Source organism: Zosterops lateralis, assembly GCF_965231275.1.
Source record: "Zosterops lateralis genome assembly, chromosome: 1".
NCBI classification, from domain to species: Eukaryota; Metazoa; Chordata; class Aves; order Passeriformes; family Zosteropidae; genus Zosterops; species Zosterops lateralis.
The window spans coordinates 86,012,390-86,031,389 of record NC_139762.1 but is presented as its reverse complement, the minus strand read 5'-3'; the positions used below and the strand labels follow the sequence as shown (position 1 = coordinate 86,031,389).

The 19,000-nt window shown below is 38.5% G+C and overlaps 1 protein-coding gene across 4 annotated transcripts in view; it reads right to left on the bottom strand.

Moving 5' to 3' along the window:
- FHOD3 (formin homology 2 domain containing 3) overlaps positions 1–19,000 on the bottom strand; it is a gene marked incomplete at its 5' end in the record, with an annotated part of 370,951 nt that overhangs the window by 30,537 nt on the left and 321,414 nt on the right. For all 4 annotated transcript variants that reach the window (XM_083878098.1, XM_083878101.1, XM_083878099.1 and 1 more), the window contains 3 exons: positions 8,433–8,594; positions 9,067–9,186; positions 13,760–13,942. In XM_083878098.1, coding sequence (XP_083734224.1) covers positions 8,433–8,594; positions 9,067–9,186; positions 13,760–13,942 — 465 coding nt within the window. The remainder of the gene's footprint in view (positions 1–8,432; positions 8,595–9,066; positions 9,187–13,759; positions 13,943–19,000) is intronic.

Sequence of the window (19,000 nt, the reverse complement as noted above, 5' to 3'; positions counted from 1 at the left end):
AAATCTCTGTCTGCTGGCAATGTTTGTCACTTGTCACCACACACTTTGTCAGTGTTTGGTCACTTGCTTGTGGACAGAAAGGAATATACTTGCAGAAAAACATCCTCATGGGAAATATTAAAGTTCCCGTTTTTCTTGTATTCAATCAAGTACCCCACCTGATATTTTGTGAAATGCATTTTCACCAGTGCCAAGTTTCTGTGTGACACAGAATCCATTACATTTCAATCTGCTCCAGGTCTGTGTTTCTACTTAGGGTGCTATATACAAATATAACAGTAAGAGTGATAACAAATCCCAGCTACAAGAGATCCCCAATCATGTGTCCATATGACAAGGAGAACAAAAATTTGTGTGAAGCAACAGTGACAATTATTCAATATATTATGCATAAAGAAAACATAAAAAGGCATTTATAATATCATACTACCTTTTTACCAGTTCACACACAGCATTGCCAAGGGAGCACAGATTGCACCTTCTGTTTTATGTGCTTATTTCCAAAACTTTACTGAAGGAATTAATGATGTGCAATAGTATAGAAACGTGATTCTTCTTTTTTCTTCTTTCCTTCTTGAAAGGAAACATGCACCAATTCTTGCCTGCAGCTGGATGATCATGCTGGGACTAAGAAGGAATTCAGGTGAGTTGTGGCTCTCCAGGAGAGCTCAGCATAGGAGGTACCCAGACAAGAAATGCTGTGGCATTATTTTACAACTATGTTCCACTGAAAAAATGGAAGCAGTAATCTAAAATAGTCATTACAGCTTTCTTGCTGGACAGTAGCGTGCAGATGTTGTACCTGGCCCAAGGTACAAAAAACATATATTCTTCCTCCTCAGTACATATATATGTGCAAAACACAGCAGCTTGCTGGCCCTGCATAGTTATCTTCTGCCAAAATTTTTAAAATTAATACATGTTCTTTTCTGCAGGAAAAAGAATGAGTGGTCTTAGGCTGTTATGGAAAATAGGAATGTCCTTTCTTTCAAACACTATGAAATGTTTATTTTTATTTGTAAACCAATTTAGAAAAAGCAACTTTCTAAATGCTTCTGGGATATATTTGATATGTTCCTCTTTTCTCTGGCCAGGTTCCTTTCCATTCACAATCACACTAGCTAAAAAACATTCAGAATTACTGGTATCTGTGAAATCTCTTGCTAGGCCCACTGTTCCTCTTCTGAGAGGTGCCCTTAGTAGACACTGTTTGATCAGAGAGGAGTAGCCACAGACAGTATATGCAAACAGGATGTAAAGAGAAGTTTATGTGACAAAAGCCCTGCAGAGTCAGCCTCAGCAAACCACTGCCCTAAACTCACTAATGGACAACTTTAGAATTAAAACTCTATTTTTCAATTTAACACACCACCATATTTTGCACAAATGACTCAGACCAAAGAATAAAACCTTCCAACCACATGCCAGAAACAACAGCACTCACATTAATCAGTTTTTATATTATTATTTACTGTTTGCTACCATAGAAGCAGATGACTTTGCTATAAACAACAAAAATAAAAAGAATTCTACCAAGTTTCTCATTCCACTGGGCTGAGAATGCAGTACCTCGTGACACACCTACTGCCCAAACAGCTTCTGTTCTCACTGGTTTTCACCTGACTCAAAAGCTGCCACTATCATCAAACAGCTCAGCATTTACTTTGCTGTTTGTTTTGGTTCCCTGAACACTGGTCCTTACAAGGCCAATTTTTTTCAAGTTCAACTCTATCCAATATCACATGCTATGTATGAAAGTTTAAAACTTTCTCATTCATGAAATACTAGACCATGCTCCAATCATTCAAGGAGGACATGGATCAGGGAGCCTTTCTCATCTTTGAATTGGGATGTTGATGTTATTCCTCTGTGTGGCTATGAATTCCTCATGGCAACACAGGAATTGCACACTTTATTATTTGCTGGGAGAGACAGGAACGGCTGCTTTGAGGTAACACTGGGAATTAAATGCAGTAGCTCAAACCTAAAGTGCCTTCCACTATATATTCCCCAGGGCACCATATACAACTCCAGGTATGCACTGCCATGCACCGCAAACAATGGCAGCCACTCTAAGATAAGATTTTTCTTCAGCTTTCCCTTAGCTGGAATGTGCTTTACAAACAGGTTTCCTCTTCCAGCTAAATCTCCTCTAGTCTTTGGGCTAAGCTCCCCCACTGGTGCAAGCACAAAGCCATCCTAAAGTCAAAGATGCTGCACCTAAGTACACTCACGTTTCCTTCCTCCTGTGTTAACATTCAGCTCTTCAACAGGGTCAAAGATGTCTCAACTGGATTGAAGCAAAAAACCTCCAAACAACTAAATGAATGGAAACTGATGAAGCATTTATTTTCAAGATCACTGTATCCAAAGTTTGTTCTGAAGGCCAGTGAATAACTTATTGCATAGCCTCAGCATGCTTGTAAAAGATTTCTATTTGATACTCTTGTTTTTTGCTATAGCATGTTTTGTTGAGTGATGAACATATAAAATCCAGTTATATTCTAAGGAAGACCTGCATTTTTATCTTAGTCACAGTGCATTTAAGGGAAGATTGATGCTTTCACAATGACATGTTGCCTTAAATGCAAAATAAAATGACAACTATTTTATTGTACCTTATAGAAAGATACACATAACTACACACAAGCTTTCTCTTTTCAAAGTTCAAGATAGTTTCTGCAGCAGACCACAGTCTAGTCTGAGCTGTTTATAATTTAGGGTCAGACCGTTCATTCTCACATTATTACAGGGATGCGTTCTGGCAGGGAACATGAAATCTTCCTCTTTTCCTGAGTTGGTTGAGTGCCAAAGGAAATTCTGAGAATTGCTCTTTGCAAACACACTGTCATCTGAGAGCAGCGACCTTCTGTGGCACATGTTCAAAACTCTGTCTCCTCTAATATTTCCAGGCTGGCTTCCTTCACCAAGCATCATAAGAATTATCCCAAGACCTTTGTTAGTCTAACTTGCACACTGTGGGCATGCACTTCATGTGAGATAGATGCCAGCTCTCTAAAGCAATCAATGTATAAAGAAGGTTCTGCCCAGACATTTCTAATTCTAGAGTAAGAGGTGGCATTCTGTGAAAATAATTTTGGAAATGAGAACACCTGAATCAACCCACTAATGAAAAATTAAAGGACAGAGGTGGCAGAGGTGCTCAGTGAGGCACGGCCAGATGATTCTGCCCAATTACATACACATCTCTAGTTACATACACATCTCTACTGCATTTTACTTCATTAAACAATACCCTAACTACATGGGATCTTTTTGCAGATGCTGTATGGCAGTTCCCACAATCTGGGACAAAGGGGAGCCATACCACACAGTGACATAGGTGCCTTCAGATGGTGTTATGTCACCTGCAACAATTCCTGCAGTCATTTCACCTGGAATGTTATTGAAAACCCATAGTGCTGTCAGACACATGTGCTAAACTTCACCTGCTCTCTTTGAGACACAACCTCAAAGTCTCTTTTGCTGTGGAAGATCCTTCCCCCTTGCCCCAGTATGCCCTGCAGCCAACAGGATCTGCCTTTCCCTTCTCTGCTTTCACCTCTGTTCCTACTAGCCCATGCCAGGATCTGGGGCAGCTGCTGATATCACAAGGAATGACTGCAAGAAACCTTGTATTCCTGGACTTTTTTTCCATGGAAAATAATGTGACTTTTGGAATTTATTTTTGTTTGAAATAATGTAGGGAAAACATACTTGAATGATAACTGTACACAAGTACTTTCTGTCAAGAGAGACATTAGAAACTCCACTGAAAGAGTACAGGAGGCAGCATAATTTTCCCTACCTTTTTTATTATTATTTTTTTTTAAACCTTTCTCTGCTTTCCAATGTATGAGGAAGAAGCTATAGCATGTCAAACATTTATTCTGTCCCAGACAGCTCCTTTCTCCTCATGCCTCCCTGCTAAGGTCTTCAGAGGGCAGGCAGCTGCAGGCTTCCTTCTCCCCTGTGTATGCCTTAGGCTCATCCAAAGGTCTTTCCTATCAGCAATCCTTGCCCCTTCCTATGTTGCTAACATTTCCTATTTCTTACTTTTAAAAGCTGTCTGCTTCTCCGCTGCCTAGTAGCTGTGAGTGTCCTGTGCCCAAGTGTCTTGCTGCAGGGGTTAAAAACCAAACAGAAGTTTGACATCTTGTAAGTAAAATCAGGGGAAGAAAATGACAATTATATTTTACTCTGTGGAGCTGGCCAGCTTTCAGATGCACAGGGGAAATATTTACAGGTTAGAGAGAGAAGATGAACATTTTTAATAAGGACACATCTTTCTTCACTAACAGAGAAGATACTGGGGCAGTTCAGGAAACTGCTTCTTAAGGAAATTTCTAGGAACAACACTAGAGCATAACTGTAGGAATCTGAGGGTTTGCTTCAGTATTAGGTACATCTGTTCTGGTACAATTTAAATTAAAAAAACAACCTAAAATATCAGGAAAATAAAAAGGGCAAGTGATTTTAATAATGTGATACTAAATAATCAATGCTACGTGCATGACTTTATAAATGCTTTTATTTATCTAGAATTCTATTTTTCCTCTAATTTTTTTCACTAGTGTCTGTTTTTTTTTTGATGCCATTTATGAATGCAGTCCTTCAGTAAAAAGCCACAAGTTCTGCAAGAACTATACCATTTTGTTTCTGGTCTTTCTAGCTCCTTTTTGGTGGGGAAGCCTCTATTTTCTCTATGTTTTTGGTTTTCTTTCATGAACTAATGCTCAGGAAATTCTTATATGATGCACATTTCAGGGGAAGGGGCATCTCTGTTTATCTACAGGACGGAAATTGTTTAGCCTTTGTGGTTTCTGAGAGATGTTTGTAGGGAAAACAGAGCTCAAAATACAGCCTAATCCACAGTGAAATATTAGTTCTCCTTTCCTGTCAGCTTTCCTAAACCAAGATTTCGCCTTGTCTGTGAACATTCCCTTGAAGAGGGCAGCTTGGATGGCTTCCACATCCTAACTCTTTGATTTGTGGCAGCTATGATCAAGTGGGAATAGAGCTTGTTACAGTAATCCATCAGTGGTTTAACACATGCAGGAACATCCCAAGGAGGGAGACCTTGGGCGACACGGGGAAGGTTAAGGCTGTAATTTCTCTTAATGTGATTTTGTATGGCCTTTTAGATTTTCGTCCACTTCGGGCAGGGCCACTGGATCAGCAAACCACAGGCTGAAAGACTGTGCTCAATTTTGCCTGCTCTTAGACCCAATTTTTTTTTTATAAGTGACAGCAGTAGGTTAAGCTTTCTTCCACTTTCTATGACTGAAAAATAGAAGATCCGCCTGGAAGAACATCATATATGGTGGTGAGAATTTTGGAAAAAAAAGGCTCTCCTCTTTGGTGGTAATTTTTCTTCTAAGTGATTAACTTGATCCCAATCTAAGAATTAAGGGAAATAACTTCTTAGCAAAGAGAAGAAGAGTAGGAAATGAGAGACCAATATACCTAAATGTTAAGAAAGTAAGAATCACTCAAATTAAAAACAAAAACATAAGAGAAAGTTAAAATCTTCCAAACATGAGAAACCAAACTCACGGAAGGCAATACACCAGAGCCTAAACATAGGTTCTACAAGAGGAAAACCAGGAGAAAAGAGATGGAATCTAAAGAGAAAATATCTAAGGATATAAAACAAAAGCCACAAATTCCTTTATGGCATCAGAAAAAGAAGAAAATGTGTAGGAGGTCCTGGCTCACTGGGGATAAAAGAAACTGAGGAAGACAAAAATTAGAGAAGGGAAGCAAGATGACTTCTTTTCATCCAACTTCACCACAGAGGATGTTGGGGAAAAACCTACTCTGGCCCTCCTTTCCTTTTTCTGTATTATATTTTTAATAGACATAAACTAAGAGCAAGGTTTGAAACCTTACTAACAGAAACACATGTTGGAGAGAGATGATATCCTATGAAGCAGGAAACAAGTAGAATACAATAATTCTGACATCAATTAAAATAAAGAAATTGAGCCACTGGCTCAATGAGTATGAATATGTATGAAACTGTACGTGGTAACTTAGAGAATCAGAGGATAGCAAAAGTTTTGCCTATCCCTAGAAAAACAGCAAAGTTGATGCAGAGGTCCAGGTTTTATTACTGTATCTGGTAACTTGGCTGAAAGGATGAGTGACAGGAAACTTAATACATAACCCCCCCCCTATATTCTGAATGTTTATAAAATAGGGAATAGATAAGAGTAAGTAAAGAAAATTAAAATTCAAAATCTTTTCAAGAGCCATGGGAGGCCACCTATGAATTGTGAGGTTAAGAGGGCAAAAGAAAAGAAGGAATATACATTGATTCTCATTTGCTGACAAGGCTAACAGCCAGTGTCTCAGGGTTTGTACTTTTTTATTATTATCTGGAAACAAGAAAGTACATCCAGAGGGTAAAATCTACAGATGGCAGGAAATTATTCAGATTAGTCCTGACTGAAGATGATTAGGGGTTTGAGAGATAAGCAGTAAATCTTCTTCAGCAGATCATGGCCACTGCTGTAGATTGCAATGAAGTGCACAGTGCACGGCAGCATCCGACTCCGTTGAGAGTTTTGAATGCTCTGTCAGCTCAGCCTGGATGTCCTTGGGAACTGCCCTGGGACAACGGGTGTCCAAAGGGTAGCAGCAGTCAAAGAACACAGAGAAAACCTCAGAACATATAACAAAAGGTAGCAGAAGGGACAAACACAGTAAGATAGAAAATTGATAAAGAGAGGCTGGAATTTACTGTATTTACTACTGCTTAACACATTCTAGAAAAGTAAGATGGAGGAAAAGAGTGGAAATTGTCTCATAAGAAAAAGATATTAAAGGATCTTTTAAAACTTAGACAAGGATCTGAGCAGCCTAGTTTAATTTGGCCTTGCACTGAAAAGGGTGATGGATCATATGATCTTCAGAGATACTTTCCAACCTAAATTATTCTGTTAATTAGAGAAAAAAAATATTTTGACTATTCAGTATATTCAAATAGTAAATCCTGAAACTGGCAAATTGAAGAGCAGAAAAAAATAGATTATGAATTCATTGTTGCAAGAACTGCACTAGGAGCCAAAATAAGATTTCATTTTTGCAGGTTTTTTTAAAAAAAGTTGTATTATACAGATGTCCTGGATCATGAGGGCAAACAGTTGTTTTCCTACGTTTTCCAGCTCCTCTTGCAGTGTCCAAATAAGGTGGCCTTTGGAAAAGGAATCATTCCTCTATTTGATGCACATAATGAGAATTATGGCTCATGAAATAACATTTTTCTAGGAGAAATATTTCCTCCCCTTAGAAACTTCGTGTGCTCTTCTGTCAAGCAGCTGGTATTGGCCATGGTGTGAATCAAGACACTGAACTAGATGGACACTATAATTATCTGCTGTAATCATTACCATTTCCATGAGACATGACTCCTAAAGAGAACTTTTATGTTTGCTATCTCCCATGTTTACTCCATTAAATCAAGCAATGTACTATTTTTAAGTTATTAATGAAATCTCGCACACTGAGAGATTTGAGAGTGAGTTTACAGTGTTCCTATCATGCCTGCTCACATCAGTAATAAATAATCTCCATCAAGCCATTGACCAGACCTATGCATGAACCAGGGAATTACCATTTTTTGACAAGAGGTGCTGCCAAAAGTTTCCTTTATTTCTATTCCTGCTCCCTAACTCCTAACATGAACATTATTTTCAGAAGGAGGACAGAAAAGGAGTAGTACTAAAATGTAGGAAACTTTACTTTGATGGTGGCAGAGGCTGGAACAGGCTGCCCAGGGAGGCTGTGGAGTCCCGTCCTCTGGAGATGCTCAAAACCCACCTGGACTTTTCTTCTGCAACCTGCTCTAAGTGAATCTGCTTTAGCATGGGGTTGGACTAAGTCATATGCTGAGGTCCTGCTCAGCCCCAGCCATTCTGTGACTTAAACCAAGTATTTCAAAGATTCTTTAATTGTGGAAACAATCTTACTAGTAAAAAATTAATTGCTTCCATTGGATTTAATATACAATCAAGCATCTGCCTTAACAAAGAGATTTCCCCGAACCACAGAATAATATATTTGAAGATACTGGCCAAATAAAGTTTTAATCAGAAACCAGTTCCTAATAGTTATATACATTAAAAACATACATAATATTAAAATGGCTGTCATAACCAATGGCTGCATGAGAGTACACTGATGAGGGAACGTTGTAACAGAGAGAAATAAAGCTCAGAAGAGGGAGTACTGGCATCTTTGAAATTCAGTGCAAATGACACAATGAATACACATTTGTAAATAATACTGCAACCAGGGAGGATCAAAAAATCAAAGAATAGAATAAAATCTTACATATCTCACTTCAAAGAAGTGTTATAAAAATGTGCATGTAATGTAAATACATGGCATACACGTGAATACAAAATGTATTTACCTACTGGACATACCTTGGCTGACCTAGTGATGGCCCCGATCTCTGAATAAAGATCAGTGCTGTCTGGGAACTTTTCTACCACCATAGTGCAGACGTGGTGCAGGAGGGACTGTTTGTGCACTGTGTCCTTGACTTCTGGAACCTTCTCGAGGTAGCTCAACTCAAAAGCTTTGGCCTGTAAAGGAAAAAAAAAAAAGGTAAGAAATTAAAAATAAAAATGCTTACTCCTTCCCACGCAGATTAGTAGACAAAAATGATGACCAATAAGGGGCACAGGGGAAAGAAGAAAAATCCCACAGGAAAGGAAACTTATTGCTTTTATTAATTTTTAACTTGCTGAAGACTAGGCCTAAAATCAGTCCATCTGCAGTGCAATGACCCACGACACAGTTCTCACACTTTGAATGCAAAACGTCAACACTACACCTAAGGGAGTTACACTGCTTAGCTCCACATTTCCTTCATATTATGCTGAAAAAGACAACACACAGCACAGAACACCCTAACACACAATAAAAGCATGTTATATTCCCTAAATTACTTTTCTGGTACAAAATAAATAGTGGGTTGCAATTTTCATAATGATTTTGAGTTCTGTTTTTTTGAAGGAAAAAGCTGCCAGGGAAATGCTGAGACACCAGGCTTACGTTGGTTCCGTTCAGAAAGTTCCCAATGGCTAGCAGAGTAGAAAGGATAAATCCCAAAGTTTTATTGTGCTCCAGTTGGTCCATCCCCTCCTTCAGGTCTAGCAGTGGTTCTGCAACTTCCTACCATAAGAACAGAAACAAGAAAGTGAAGGTTAGTTTTTAATTCTATGGTTTAGATTAATTACTGCAAAAAGTTCCTGAACTGGTGTCTTGCAGAGTGTAAACTGGCCATGTGTGCTGGCTTTCTTCCATGCTCCAGCTAATAAATCACATGCAAGGACAGCAAAAAAGTACATAAAATATTTTCCTACTGTTGTTTCTTTATGAATGCAATTGCCTTACTTGTCCTGGGGACTATCCTGTGGTTCCAAACAGAAGAATGCTGCTGCACTTCTGTTAAATGCATGAACACACCCAAGCCCCGACTGATAAAAAAGGCTTCTTAGAAGTATTTTTTCTAATCTTTAAACAACAAATAAAAAAGTTAGAAACCTTACTGACTTTACAATTGTAGCTTGACCCTATAGCTTTCTTTAAACGATGGCCACTTCTGTGTTTTAGATATGGTTTTGTGCTTGTGAGAATTTAAAACTGTAAAAAATAAAATGTGCTGTAAACATCAAGCTTTACAAATAGTCTCATTTCAATCTTTTAATTTAATGCATCTTCCATTCACACATGTTATCTGAGTATAGATATGCATACTGGTAAGGCTTGAAATAAATTTTGTTTCATTACCTCAGGAAATGAACTACACCAGAGAGTTCAAAGGAAGAGAGTGAGGGTAATTGAGTTGACAGAATTTATTTCTACGTCTCTGTGTGAGGCCCAGAGTTATTTATTCTGTATGCACAGTAACAGTTCACATTGTTTCTATCTTCAAATGCCATTTTAAGCATCTGCGAGCAGCATTCTTTTCATAGAATCATAAAATGGTTTGTGTTGGAAAAGACCTGAAGATCATCTAGTTCCAACCCCTGTGCCATGGGCAGGGAGACTTTTTTCCCCAATTTCCTAAATTGTTATACTCTTTATGAGCCAAGAAGCCAAAATTAAGTTGCTATTTTAGACTAAAAGGCAAAGTAACTGAGAACTGCACTTTCTTGGAGACACACAAAGGTTCCTTCAACAACTGTAGTGATATTTTACCATAAAAGATGAATGAAACACATTTCTAGTCACTACAGAACAATTTGTCTCTGGAAAAGAATATGGCAAATTCAAGACAAATTAAGAGATGAGATAGTGAGCTAAGCAGTTTATACATCAGAGGAGAGGTGCTAAATAATCCAAGACTTTATCGAAGTGAACTAAAATGAAACTTCTGCATGGTATTCTTTGAGTTGCTTTAAAGTCAAAGTCGATTTAGTTTATTATTTTGAGTTATGGGATGACTCAAACTGTTCTGAATCTGTGATAAACAAGGGCTTCTGAACTATTTGATTTAGAGCAATTGTCAACCTGTCAAAAAGACATTCCTAAAAGATTAATTTAAAACATTCTCCAGGTGAATAAAAAGGTGGCGTAAGAGGCTTCCAAACGAGGCCATACTGAGCCCTACATTTAGCTATTTAGACAAGTTATCTGAGCTTAGACTTTCTTGCATATAGTACACATTTATAATTACTCTTTATTTCTTATTTTATTGTAGGATTAAAAAAAACAATAAAGAAGAATGTGCAAGATACTGAACAATCAGATAAATTTCAGATTTTTTCAAATTTACCCACTTATGCTTCCTATAAAACTCACCTTCTACCTAAAGAGGGCAGATAGACAAGGCAAAGCTACCTCATATCCTTGGCTATCACATTTTATTTTTCAGCTAAAAATTAGGTTTGAATGAAATTTGAGGATTGGTACAGAACTTCTGTCTGAAAGACATCTCATAAGGCCTGATAAATGTTTGATGCAATGTAAAAATGAACTCAACTCATTGTTCTTTTCTCATTTCTATACCTGCTTATATTAATATTAATTATATTAATTTTTTGATCTTTTAAGTTGTCAGAAAAAAGGATCTATTTGTCTGCAGTGATTTTAATAAAAAATTCAAAGTTTCTATTCATTTTTTTAAGAATTTTAAATTCCCTTTGAGATAATAAAATTTGACAATATCTGCATCATAAGTAGTTCCATATGAGGAATGAGTAGCAACACAGTGCAATTTTTTTAACCTCTTTTGCCTGTGCATTTAAACTAGGATACCAAAAGAAAGGTGAGAGACATTATTGATCCACTAACGACCTTTGGTAAGCATTTAAGTTAACATTTCAAAGCAGCATACCCATTATCAAGCAAATAATTTGGAACAGGCTTTTTCTTTCTTAAATTTTCCACAGAGAGCAAAGAGTGAGCATTTATTCATTCAATTCAGCCCCTTGCAGTCTGAGGATGCTCCCTACTAATGTAACCTGACTTGCTTTAGTTAATTAAATTCAAGCTAAGAAAGACAATCTTTTATTATGCTTGAAATTTTTTCATCAACATAAACAATCACTTAACCAATTTCTTGAACCATTCATGTTCTTTTCTTTCAGGTTGCCAGAGATGAAGCTAAGACCTACTTAGGCAGAACTCTATTCTTCGCAGGTTAGCAGAAGAGACTCATGTATGGGAACTCTGGTCTTACCAATAACTCAGGTATTTTACACTGCTGGTAACAGGGACCACCTAAAACTTCCAGCCTCATGGAAATAACAGCACTCATATCTTACATAAAATATATGTGTGACTTGGTAAATAATGAGTGCATTCTGAACTGCTATGAATTTTCTTTATTATAAAATAAGATTTAAAAAGAAAAGATCAAGCAAATGCTGGAATTAAAAAAAAAAAAAAAAAAAAAAAAAAAAGACAAAAGCTGTGGAATTGAGTGATTTTGGGACCTAAGTTTCATGAAAGGTTTGCCCTTTTGCAGATAGATCTTCTGCAAAAACATAGTTTCAAGAACAGAAGAATGCTAGCAGCTCAAGGGACTCATATCATCATAATCACTACTGCAAAGTACTCCATTTTTAAAAACTGAATATCACAGTATCTTATTTCAGTCTAAATAGCATGTATGTTTGTTTACTGGTTACCTAGAACTTAAACTCCAACCTTAACCTTTTGGTACTGGAGACACCCAGGTGCTCGCCCTCCCTTGCGATGTCTGATCCTGTTTCTTTGTCCTCACCCAAGACCCAAGCTGTCTGTCCTAGCTATGCTTGTCTGCTAGGCTTATCATGTGCTCCTCCTTATCACACTTATCATGTGTTACTTCCTCTACCACTTTATGGTAAGTACTGTGCTTAATCCTATCTACCTTCAAACAGGGATAAAAAAGTTGGTTTTTTCCTCACTACAGCTGTTGCTTCTTTGAATAATTTAACTATTTAAGAAATTTTGTACTAGCATCTATTCTACATGAATTTTAGCTGGCAATAAATTAACTTCATGGCAAAAGGACAACTCTCAGAATTTCTTTAGCTTTTTGCTTTTTGATTGAGAGGACACTAGAAATTCTGGGTATATGCAGAGATGAACAGCTACAGGTAACTCATCTTACATGAAAGGTACAATTTGGCTTTGTGGTAACATCAAAGCAGAATAAATAGTGAAAAAAAGAGTGAAAAACCCCAAAACAAACTGGCAAAGAAGTATTCATGCCAGATACAAATATTTTGCTAGACAGGTCAGAAATGTAAATGGTGAATATTAAGACATTCCAATTAAAAATCTTGAGTATTCATGCAATTGCATGTCTTTACATCTAAGAAAATTAAGTAAAGGTTGAGTAATCTTGACAGCATCACCTGCAAATCAATCCACTGTTGCACAATTCATTAGATAACCATTGCTAGGTAAAGATAAGGCATTTTCACAAGCACATCCCACTTTTTAGAATTCATATCAGTTATACTAGCTTTTCAATAAACACCTATGTGCACAGATACACACACAAATCTAATATGTAAAGAGAGCTTCTTTAATGGCAATGCCAGAGGTATGCAACAGAAGTGCAGCCAAAAGGAAGCTCCAGGCAGAGATGCTGAAAGACCTTGTGAAAGACAGCAAGTACCTGAAACCCGCTACACAGTTTCATTCTGTCTCATCTATGCACCAAAATTTTACCCTCATTTTAAAATTTTTGCCTGTGATTCATCGTTCTTGTCAGACACCCCAGTCATAGTGTTCTTTAAATGAATGCCATCCATGGAGAAGGTGGCAACAACTGTGGGTGACTGAGATGAACTGTCATGTCTTTTGTATAGAACTTTGAGAGCCATAAACAATAAAACCTCAATGGATAGTGTTTTCCTTAGTTCAAATGGACTTAAGATCAATACTCTCATAATATATGACTGAATACAGTCATCCTCACTGAATCTTTACCAAAGAAAAATTCTCATTGCTCTGAGGTTAGAATTTCCTGAATAACAACATCTGGAGTAGATGTGGCAGAGATTTAGCTCTCTTCTTTGTTTCAATATCATTACTGACTAATTAAAGGAAGGAAGACATAATCTCTTAATTTTCTTTTATAGAAGGAAGAGATTATGAAGGATCATTTTAGTGGTTTCCTGGTTGGCCACTGAAACAAAAGCGACCCATTTACCATTTCCTCAAAATGTCCATATAATTCCAAGGTCAGGGAAAGATTAAGCAAAGCCTCGGAAGAGTCTCCACCCATCCCTGTGCTTTCCCTCACCTTTTCCACTATCTCGTAGTCCATCTTGAAAGCCCAGAGCTGGAGCCTGGCGGAGAGTTCGCTGATGGAGGAGAGGGTGAGAAGGAACTGCTCAGCGCTGCCCAGGGGGACATCAGGATTTGCCAGTTGTGCCTCCTGGATCTTCTGCTTTTCCTCCTCAGTTGGGATCATGGTCAGGATTTTCTATACAGGGAGACAAAAGGCAAGCATCAGTAGTGGGGCTGAGAGGCATGTGAGCTGGGTGACCCCACAGCAGCCACAGTAGAAGTCCCCAAGTCCTTGGCTGTTAGATTAGGAAAGCACAGTAGTAACCAAGAACTAATCCACTGCACAAGGAAGCAAAATGAGGACTGCTATTTCACACACCTGCAGCTTGTTTAAAAATGTACCTGGATTAAAATGCCTTTTTATTTTTTTGAAATCTGTTTTCAGATATGGCTAATCATGGGATGAAACACTGAAGGAGATAAAAGGAAATTAGGACTGATCTCATCAACTTTCATACGTTTTAAGTCAGAACTTAGAGTCTTTCTGTAAATTACATATGGAAGTCAGGGTAGAAAGAGAATAGTTTTGTGGCCTGTGACTTACAACAGGTCAGACTAGATTTTAATATCCCTTTTAGCCCCAATATCTATAAATCTTCAAGCACACTTGTAAGTGTACAGGAATAACTTGAGGACACCTGTCTCTTGCTGTTCCCATAATTTCTTATTTTTGTTCAGTCTGTTTTGCTTTTCTTATGGAACATGGAAACTACTGCAGCTTACTAGGTCACTCTTAAAGATCTCACCCTGACAACTTCCCAAGGAACACGCATTGAATTTAAAGCTCAATTATGCACTGCATAACATATGGCCTTTTTTCCTCTTTATCTGAAAAAGGATCTCAATATCTTCAGTTTCTGCTGTCAGTGTGGCTCAAAATATTTAAATTTTCCCTTCAATTCATGGATTTTACAGGTTTGTTTAAATGTGGCAGCTTTCCTTCTGAAAGTATTGCTCTCTAAGGTATTACCTCTTAATCAGTTTTTAACACAACAAATGCACTTCAAAATAAAAAAGAAAAGCAAAACAACATAAAGGCATCAGATAAGGTGAGGTCTCTACCCTACTGATCAATGTCTCCTTAAAGCAAAACAGATTTTTAACACAACTTATGTTTATTTATCTCAGGAATGACATGTTTTTGCTGTAGCCGTCTATAATGATAGAGGCTGTTTTGAAGGGGAGGAGAGAATAATAAAAATACAGCCAAAGAGCTATCACACCTGCCAATCCAAACTACAGCCTTGTTCCAACACTGGACATAGCCAATTCATCACAGCAGCACAACTGCCCCCTTCCAGTACTAATAGGTCCCCTGGCTGTACAGCACCGGAGTTAAGCATGGATAGAGAGCAAGGGACTTCTGGTCAATTAGGCAAAGAACAAGAGTTAAGCAGGCAAATAATGTTCAATTTGTTGAACTGGGACTTACTTAATTTCAACCACAGCATTTGTATTGCTGTCTATTTTCTACCATAAATATCAGTAAAGAAGCAGTTTTTTGGTTAATGTTGCCTCTCTTGCTCTTTGTTGTTATAAACAACATTGACAACAATAAAAAGCCTCCTTGCTTGGAGACTCAAGATTCTACCTTAATAAATTAATATCTTCATTAAAAAAAAAAAAAAAAAAAAAAAAAAAAAAGAGGAGGAAAATCCCTCAATACACTCTGGTGCTTTTCCTTTGCCTGAAAAGGACTGCTTGGAAAATATTCTGATGTACACACGTTCCAACTGACAGCATTTGTGTATTGATTTTGAGAGGTGTCTGCCACCCATCCATCCACGCTGAAATCTGTAACTTGGACCATGCCTAACATAAAACTAGATTTATAAATAGCTGCTTCATGGTCTCAGTGGTGAGCTAATACTCATCTAAAAAAGTCTGTAAAAAAACCCAGACTGAGCCTGAAACTCACAAAGAAACGTGTTTCACAGTGTCCCTTGGAGGAGTCAGGCATCTTAGTGCCTACTCTTCTCTTTCGCAAGAGGCAGCCAACACGACCTCAGCTGAGACAGCACAGCTTGCAAATAAGATCATATTGAACATCCATACATGGAGAGTTTAGCAGCAGCCATGTGATGGATGTAAAAATGCTTCTGATGCATTTTTGAAGGCTAACATTGCAGCAGTATTCTCAATTGCCTCCTACAAATAACTAGGACTTTTGGCAGCTACCCAGGGATCCCACAAGTATTTTGTGGTGGGGCAATGCCTTCACTCCAGATTTTGCACTGCTTTGGGGCATTTTAAAGAGAGCAAAGAAACAGTAAGCTTTATTTCCAAGGGGACTCTCTTCCTCCTTGAGCTTTATATAAACATCACAAGATAGATGGAGCTGACAAAAAGCATGACAAAAGGCTGCTGTGCTGCATACCATACTATGTGAAACAGAGGATGCCAAGCAAAAGAGCCTGTGCCTGTGGTGCCAGCTGCTGAGGATCAGCCCTGCTGCTGAAAGCCATGCCTTGGTGGGGCCAGAGCTGCTGGCAGGACTCACACCATCCAGGGTGCAAGTGCCCCCATAACAACGACCTACACCAGCACTCCTGATCTGCTTGGGCAAATGATTCTGATCCTGCTGGTTATCATTCTTGGTGTGCCCCTGACCAAGGAGTGAAATGCTCCTCTTCTTGATTTCCACTCTGACTAATTTGAGCCATTTGTTCAGTGCTGGAAACTGATGAGTACACCATCTGCCATTTTATTATTATTTTAGTTTTTATTTCTATTATTAAAAAAAATCTAACATTAAAAGCAGCATAAAATCACAGCAGGGCAGAAGGTTACTGGCACCTGATGTGACCATTAAATCACAAATAGCTTAGAGTCCAATCATTACTTCATATTGCTCTTCCCAGCACACAGAATGCCAGAGTGGGTTACATTGGAAGGGACCACAGTGCCTGCTCCCTGGACCAACCTCCCTGCTCAAGCAGGGCCATCCCAGAGCATGGCACAGGATTGCAAACAGATGGTTTGTGAATATCTCCAGTGAGGGAGACTCCATAGCCTCTCTGGGCAATCTGCTCCAGTGCTCAGTCACCTGCACAGTAAAGAAGTTCTTTCTCATATTCAGGTAGAACTTCCTGGGCATCAGTTTCTGCCCATTGCCTCTTGTCCTATTGCTGGGAACCACTGAGAAGGGCCTGCATTCTCTTGACATCCTCCCTTCAGATACCAAATACATTGATTCTGTCAGTTTGCTCTTCTCCAGGCTGGACAGGCCCAGTTCTCTCATTTTTTTCTTGTAACTGAGGCGGTCTCAGTAACCTTCAGGTCAATTAAAGAAGAATTGGTTATTAACAAACCTATGCTCATATTCTCTAGTACACGTGACACATGTATTTCCCCTTCATGCTTTCTCACACAACTGTTTGGGCCAGAGCCTTATGTTTTGAAGAAAACCACTGCACAAATAATGGAGGAAAATAAGCAATTTTTGCATGAGATAATGAACCCCAATTATTCTGTTGCCAGACTCGGCCACCTACTTGAACTTTCAGCAAAGAGATCAAACTGCTTATTTCCTGGACTCTGCCATCCTGAGGTAAAATCTCCAAAAGTTCCTAAGAGGGAACGACTTACAAAAGCAACATATGACTGGGAGTCATGGACCTCAGTGTGGGATGCAAGGAAGCACCTAAGCAGTGATGGTGAATATCCCAGTGCCTCTGAGGAAATTAGGTGCTTAAGTTTTCTCTTTCATGAGATACAGGAGATTCTCATTGATGATAAGGTTGCAGAGGTGTCTCATCATCTGTGTTTGGTTTCACCTGATCTTACCAGGTGAACAACAGCCTGACAAAAATTAGTAACTCAAATATCTGTTTGTTGTTGTTGTGTCCAAAGCTTTCTATGGCTTGAGGAACACAAAGACGTAACCTGCATGACCAAATACATGTTAGTAGGTATTTCACCAGACGTTTGACTGGCCTCAGAAGATAATTCAACTCCTGAATGGCTCTCTTACATTTCAGCTTTCCAGGCAGCTGTTAACAAGACCCATTGCTGGTTTACATTACCTGTAGAAACTCTAGGAAAATGTAACAGTATATGAAGGTGAGAACTTCACTGTAAGGGAAGATGCCTGCACTAATTTTACTACGACTCTTCCGAAAATGATCCAGTTCTCAGAAGGAACTACATCTAAAATGCTGATGACCACCCTCTAAATCAGGAAATGATAATCAGGAACTGAGACCATTGCCTCAGTCAGACCACTCCTCTTCCTCAGCTCTCTACAGAAATACATGAACATGTCATTGCTGGTCACAGAAACTGCAGATGATGTTTTGGTTTGCTGCAAGGAGACAAAGTGTGGCATTTTTTTTTTAATAAAGTCTGAAACAGATTAGGGCTGTGATATATTGACGGTGGGTGTCTGGCCAGCAAGGCACCACTGAGGCCATTCTCTCTTCTGTCTACACTTGTGAAAAAAGGTTTTCTTTCAGGTCACATGACCTAGCATCATTTGAGACATCTTATCACTCTCACATAGTATTACCTAAACAAATTGGAAACTGCAAATATTGATGTAGCATATCAATGATCAGAATAAAAATGTAAATACTTTACTTGTTTCCAAAAATCAAATTTTGATTTTTGTTCATACATGTAATCATCTGGCTTTTTACATCAAGCTCTCACTTCTTACCCCTTTTTACATCTCAGGGCTATCTAGCCACTCCAGACATCAATACTTCCAATTATTTATTATGGGTATGCAGGGTAGCACACCTGGGTATGGAGGGTACAGCACACCTGGAGAGAATTTTTCATTTCAAAGATTTACTAAAAGCTGTACCTACTAATGCAATCAACATTGTGTAGCATCACAAAGCCCTATGGTAAAGCAGAAAACAAACCATACTAATTTCCTCACAGCATTACCCTAATTTTAGTCTGCTAAATTAACCATAGCTTTTGATATTATTTCCCTTTGGTCCACATTCCCTTACTGAGCAGCCCTTTATAGAGGGATCCACTCATTTCCTTCGCTACAGACAAGCACAAGGACTGGTTTGTTGGACTCCATTCTTGCAGTTGCCTCTGGTACAGAAAAATCAGGCGCCAGGATTTTAAGCTTGCCTCTTTTGCTTAACTCACAGCAAGACCTCATCCATGCTAAGGAGGCAGTTCTTTATTCTGCAGTGAGCTCCAAGTTGTTTGAACACAATGAATGCCAAGCATT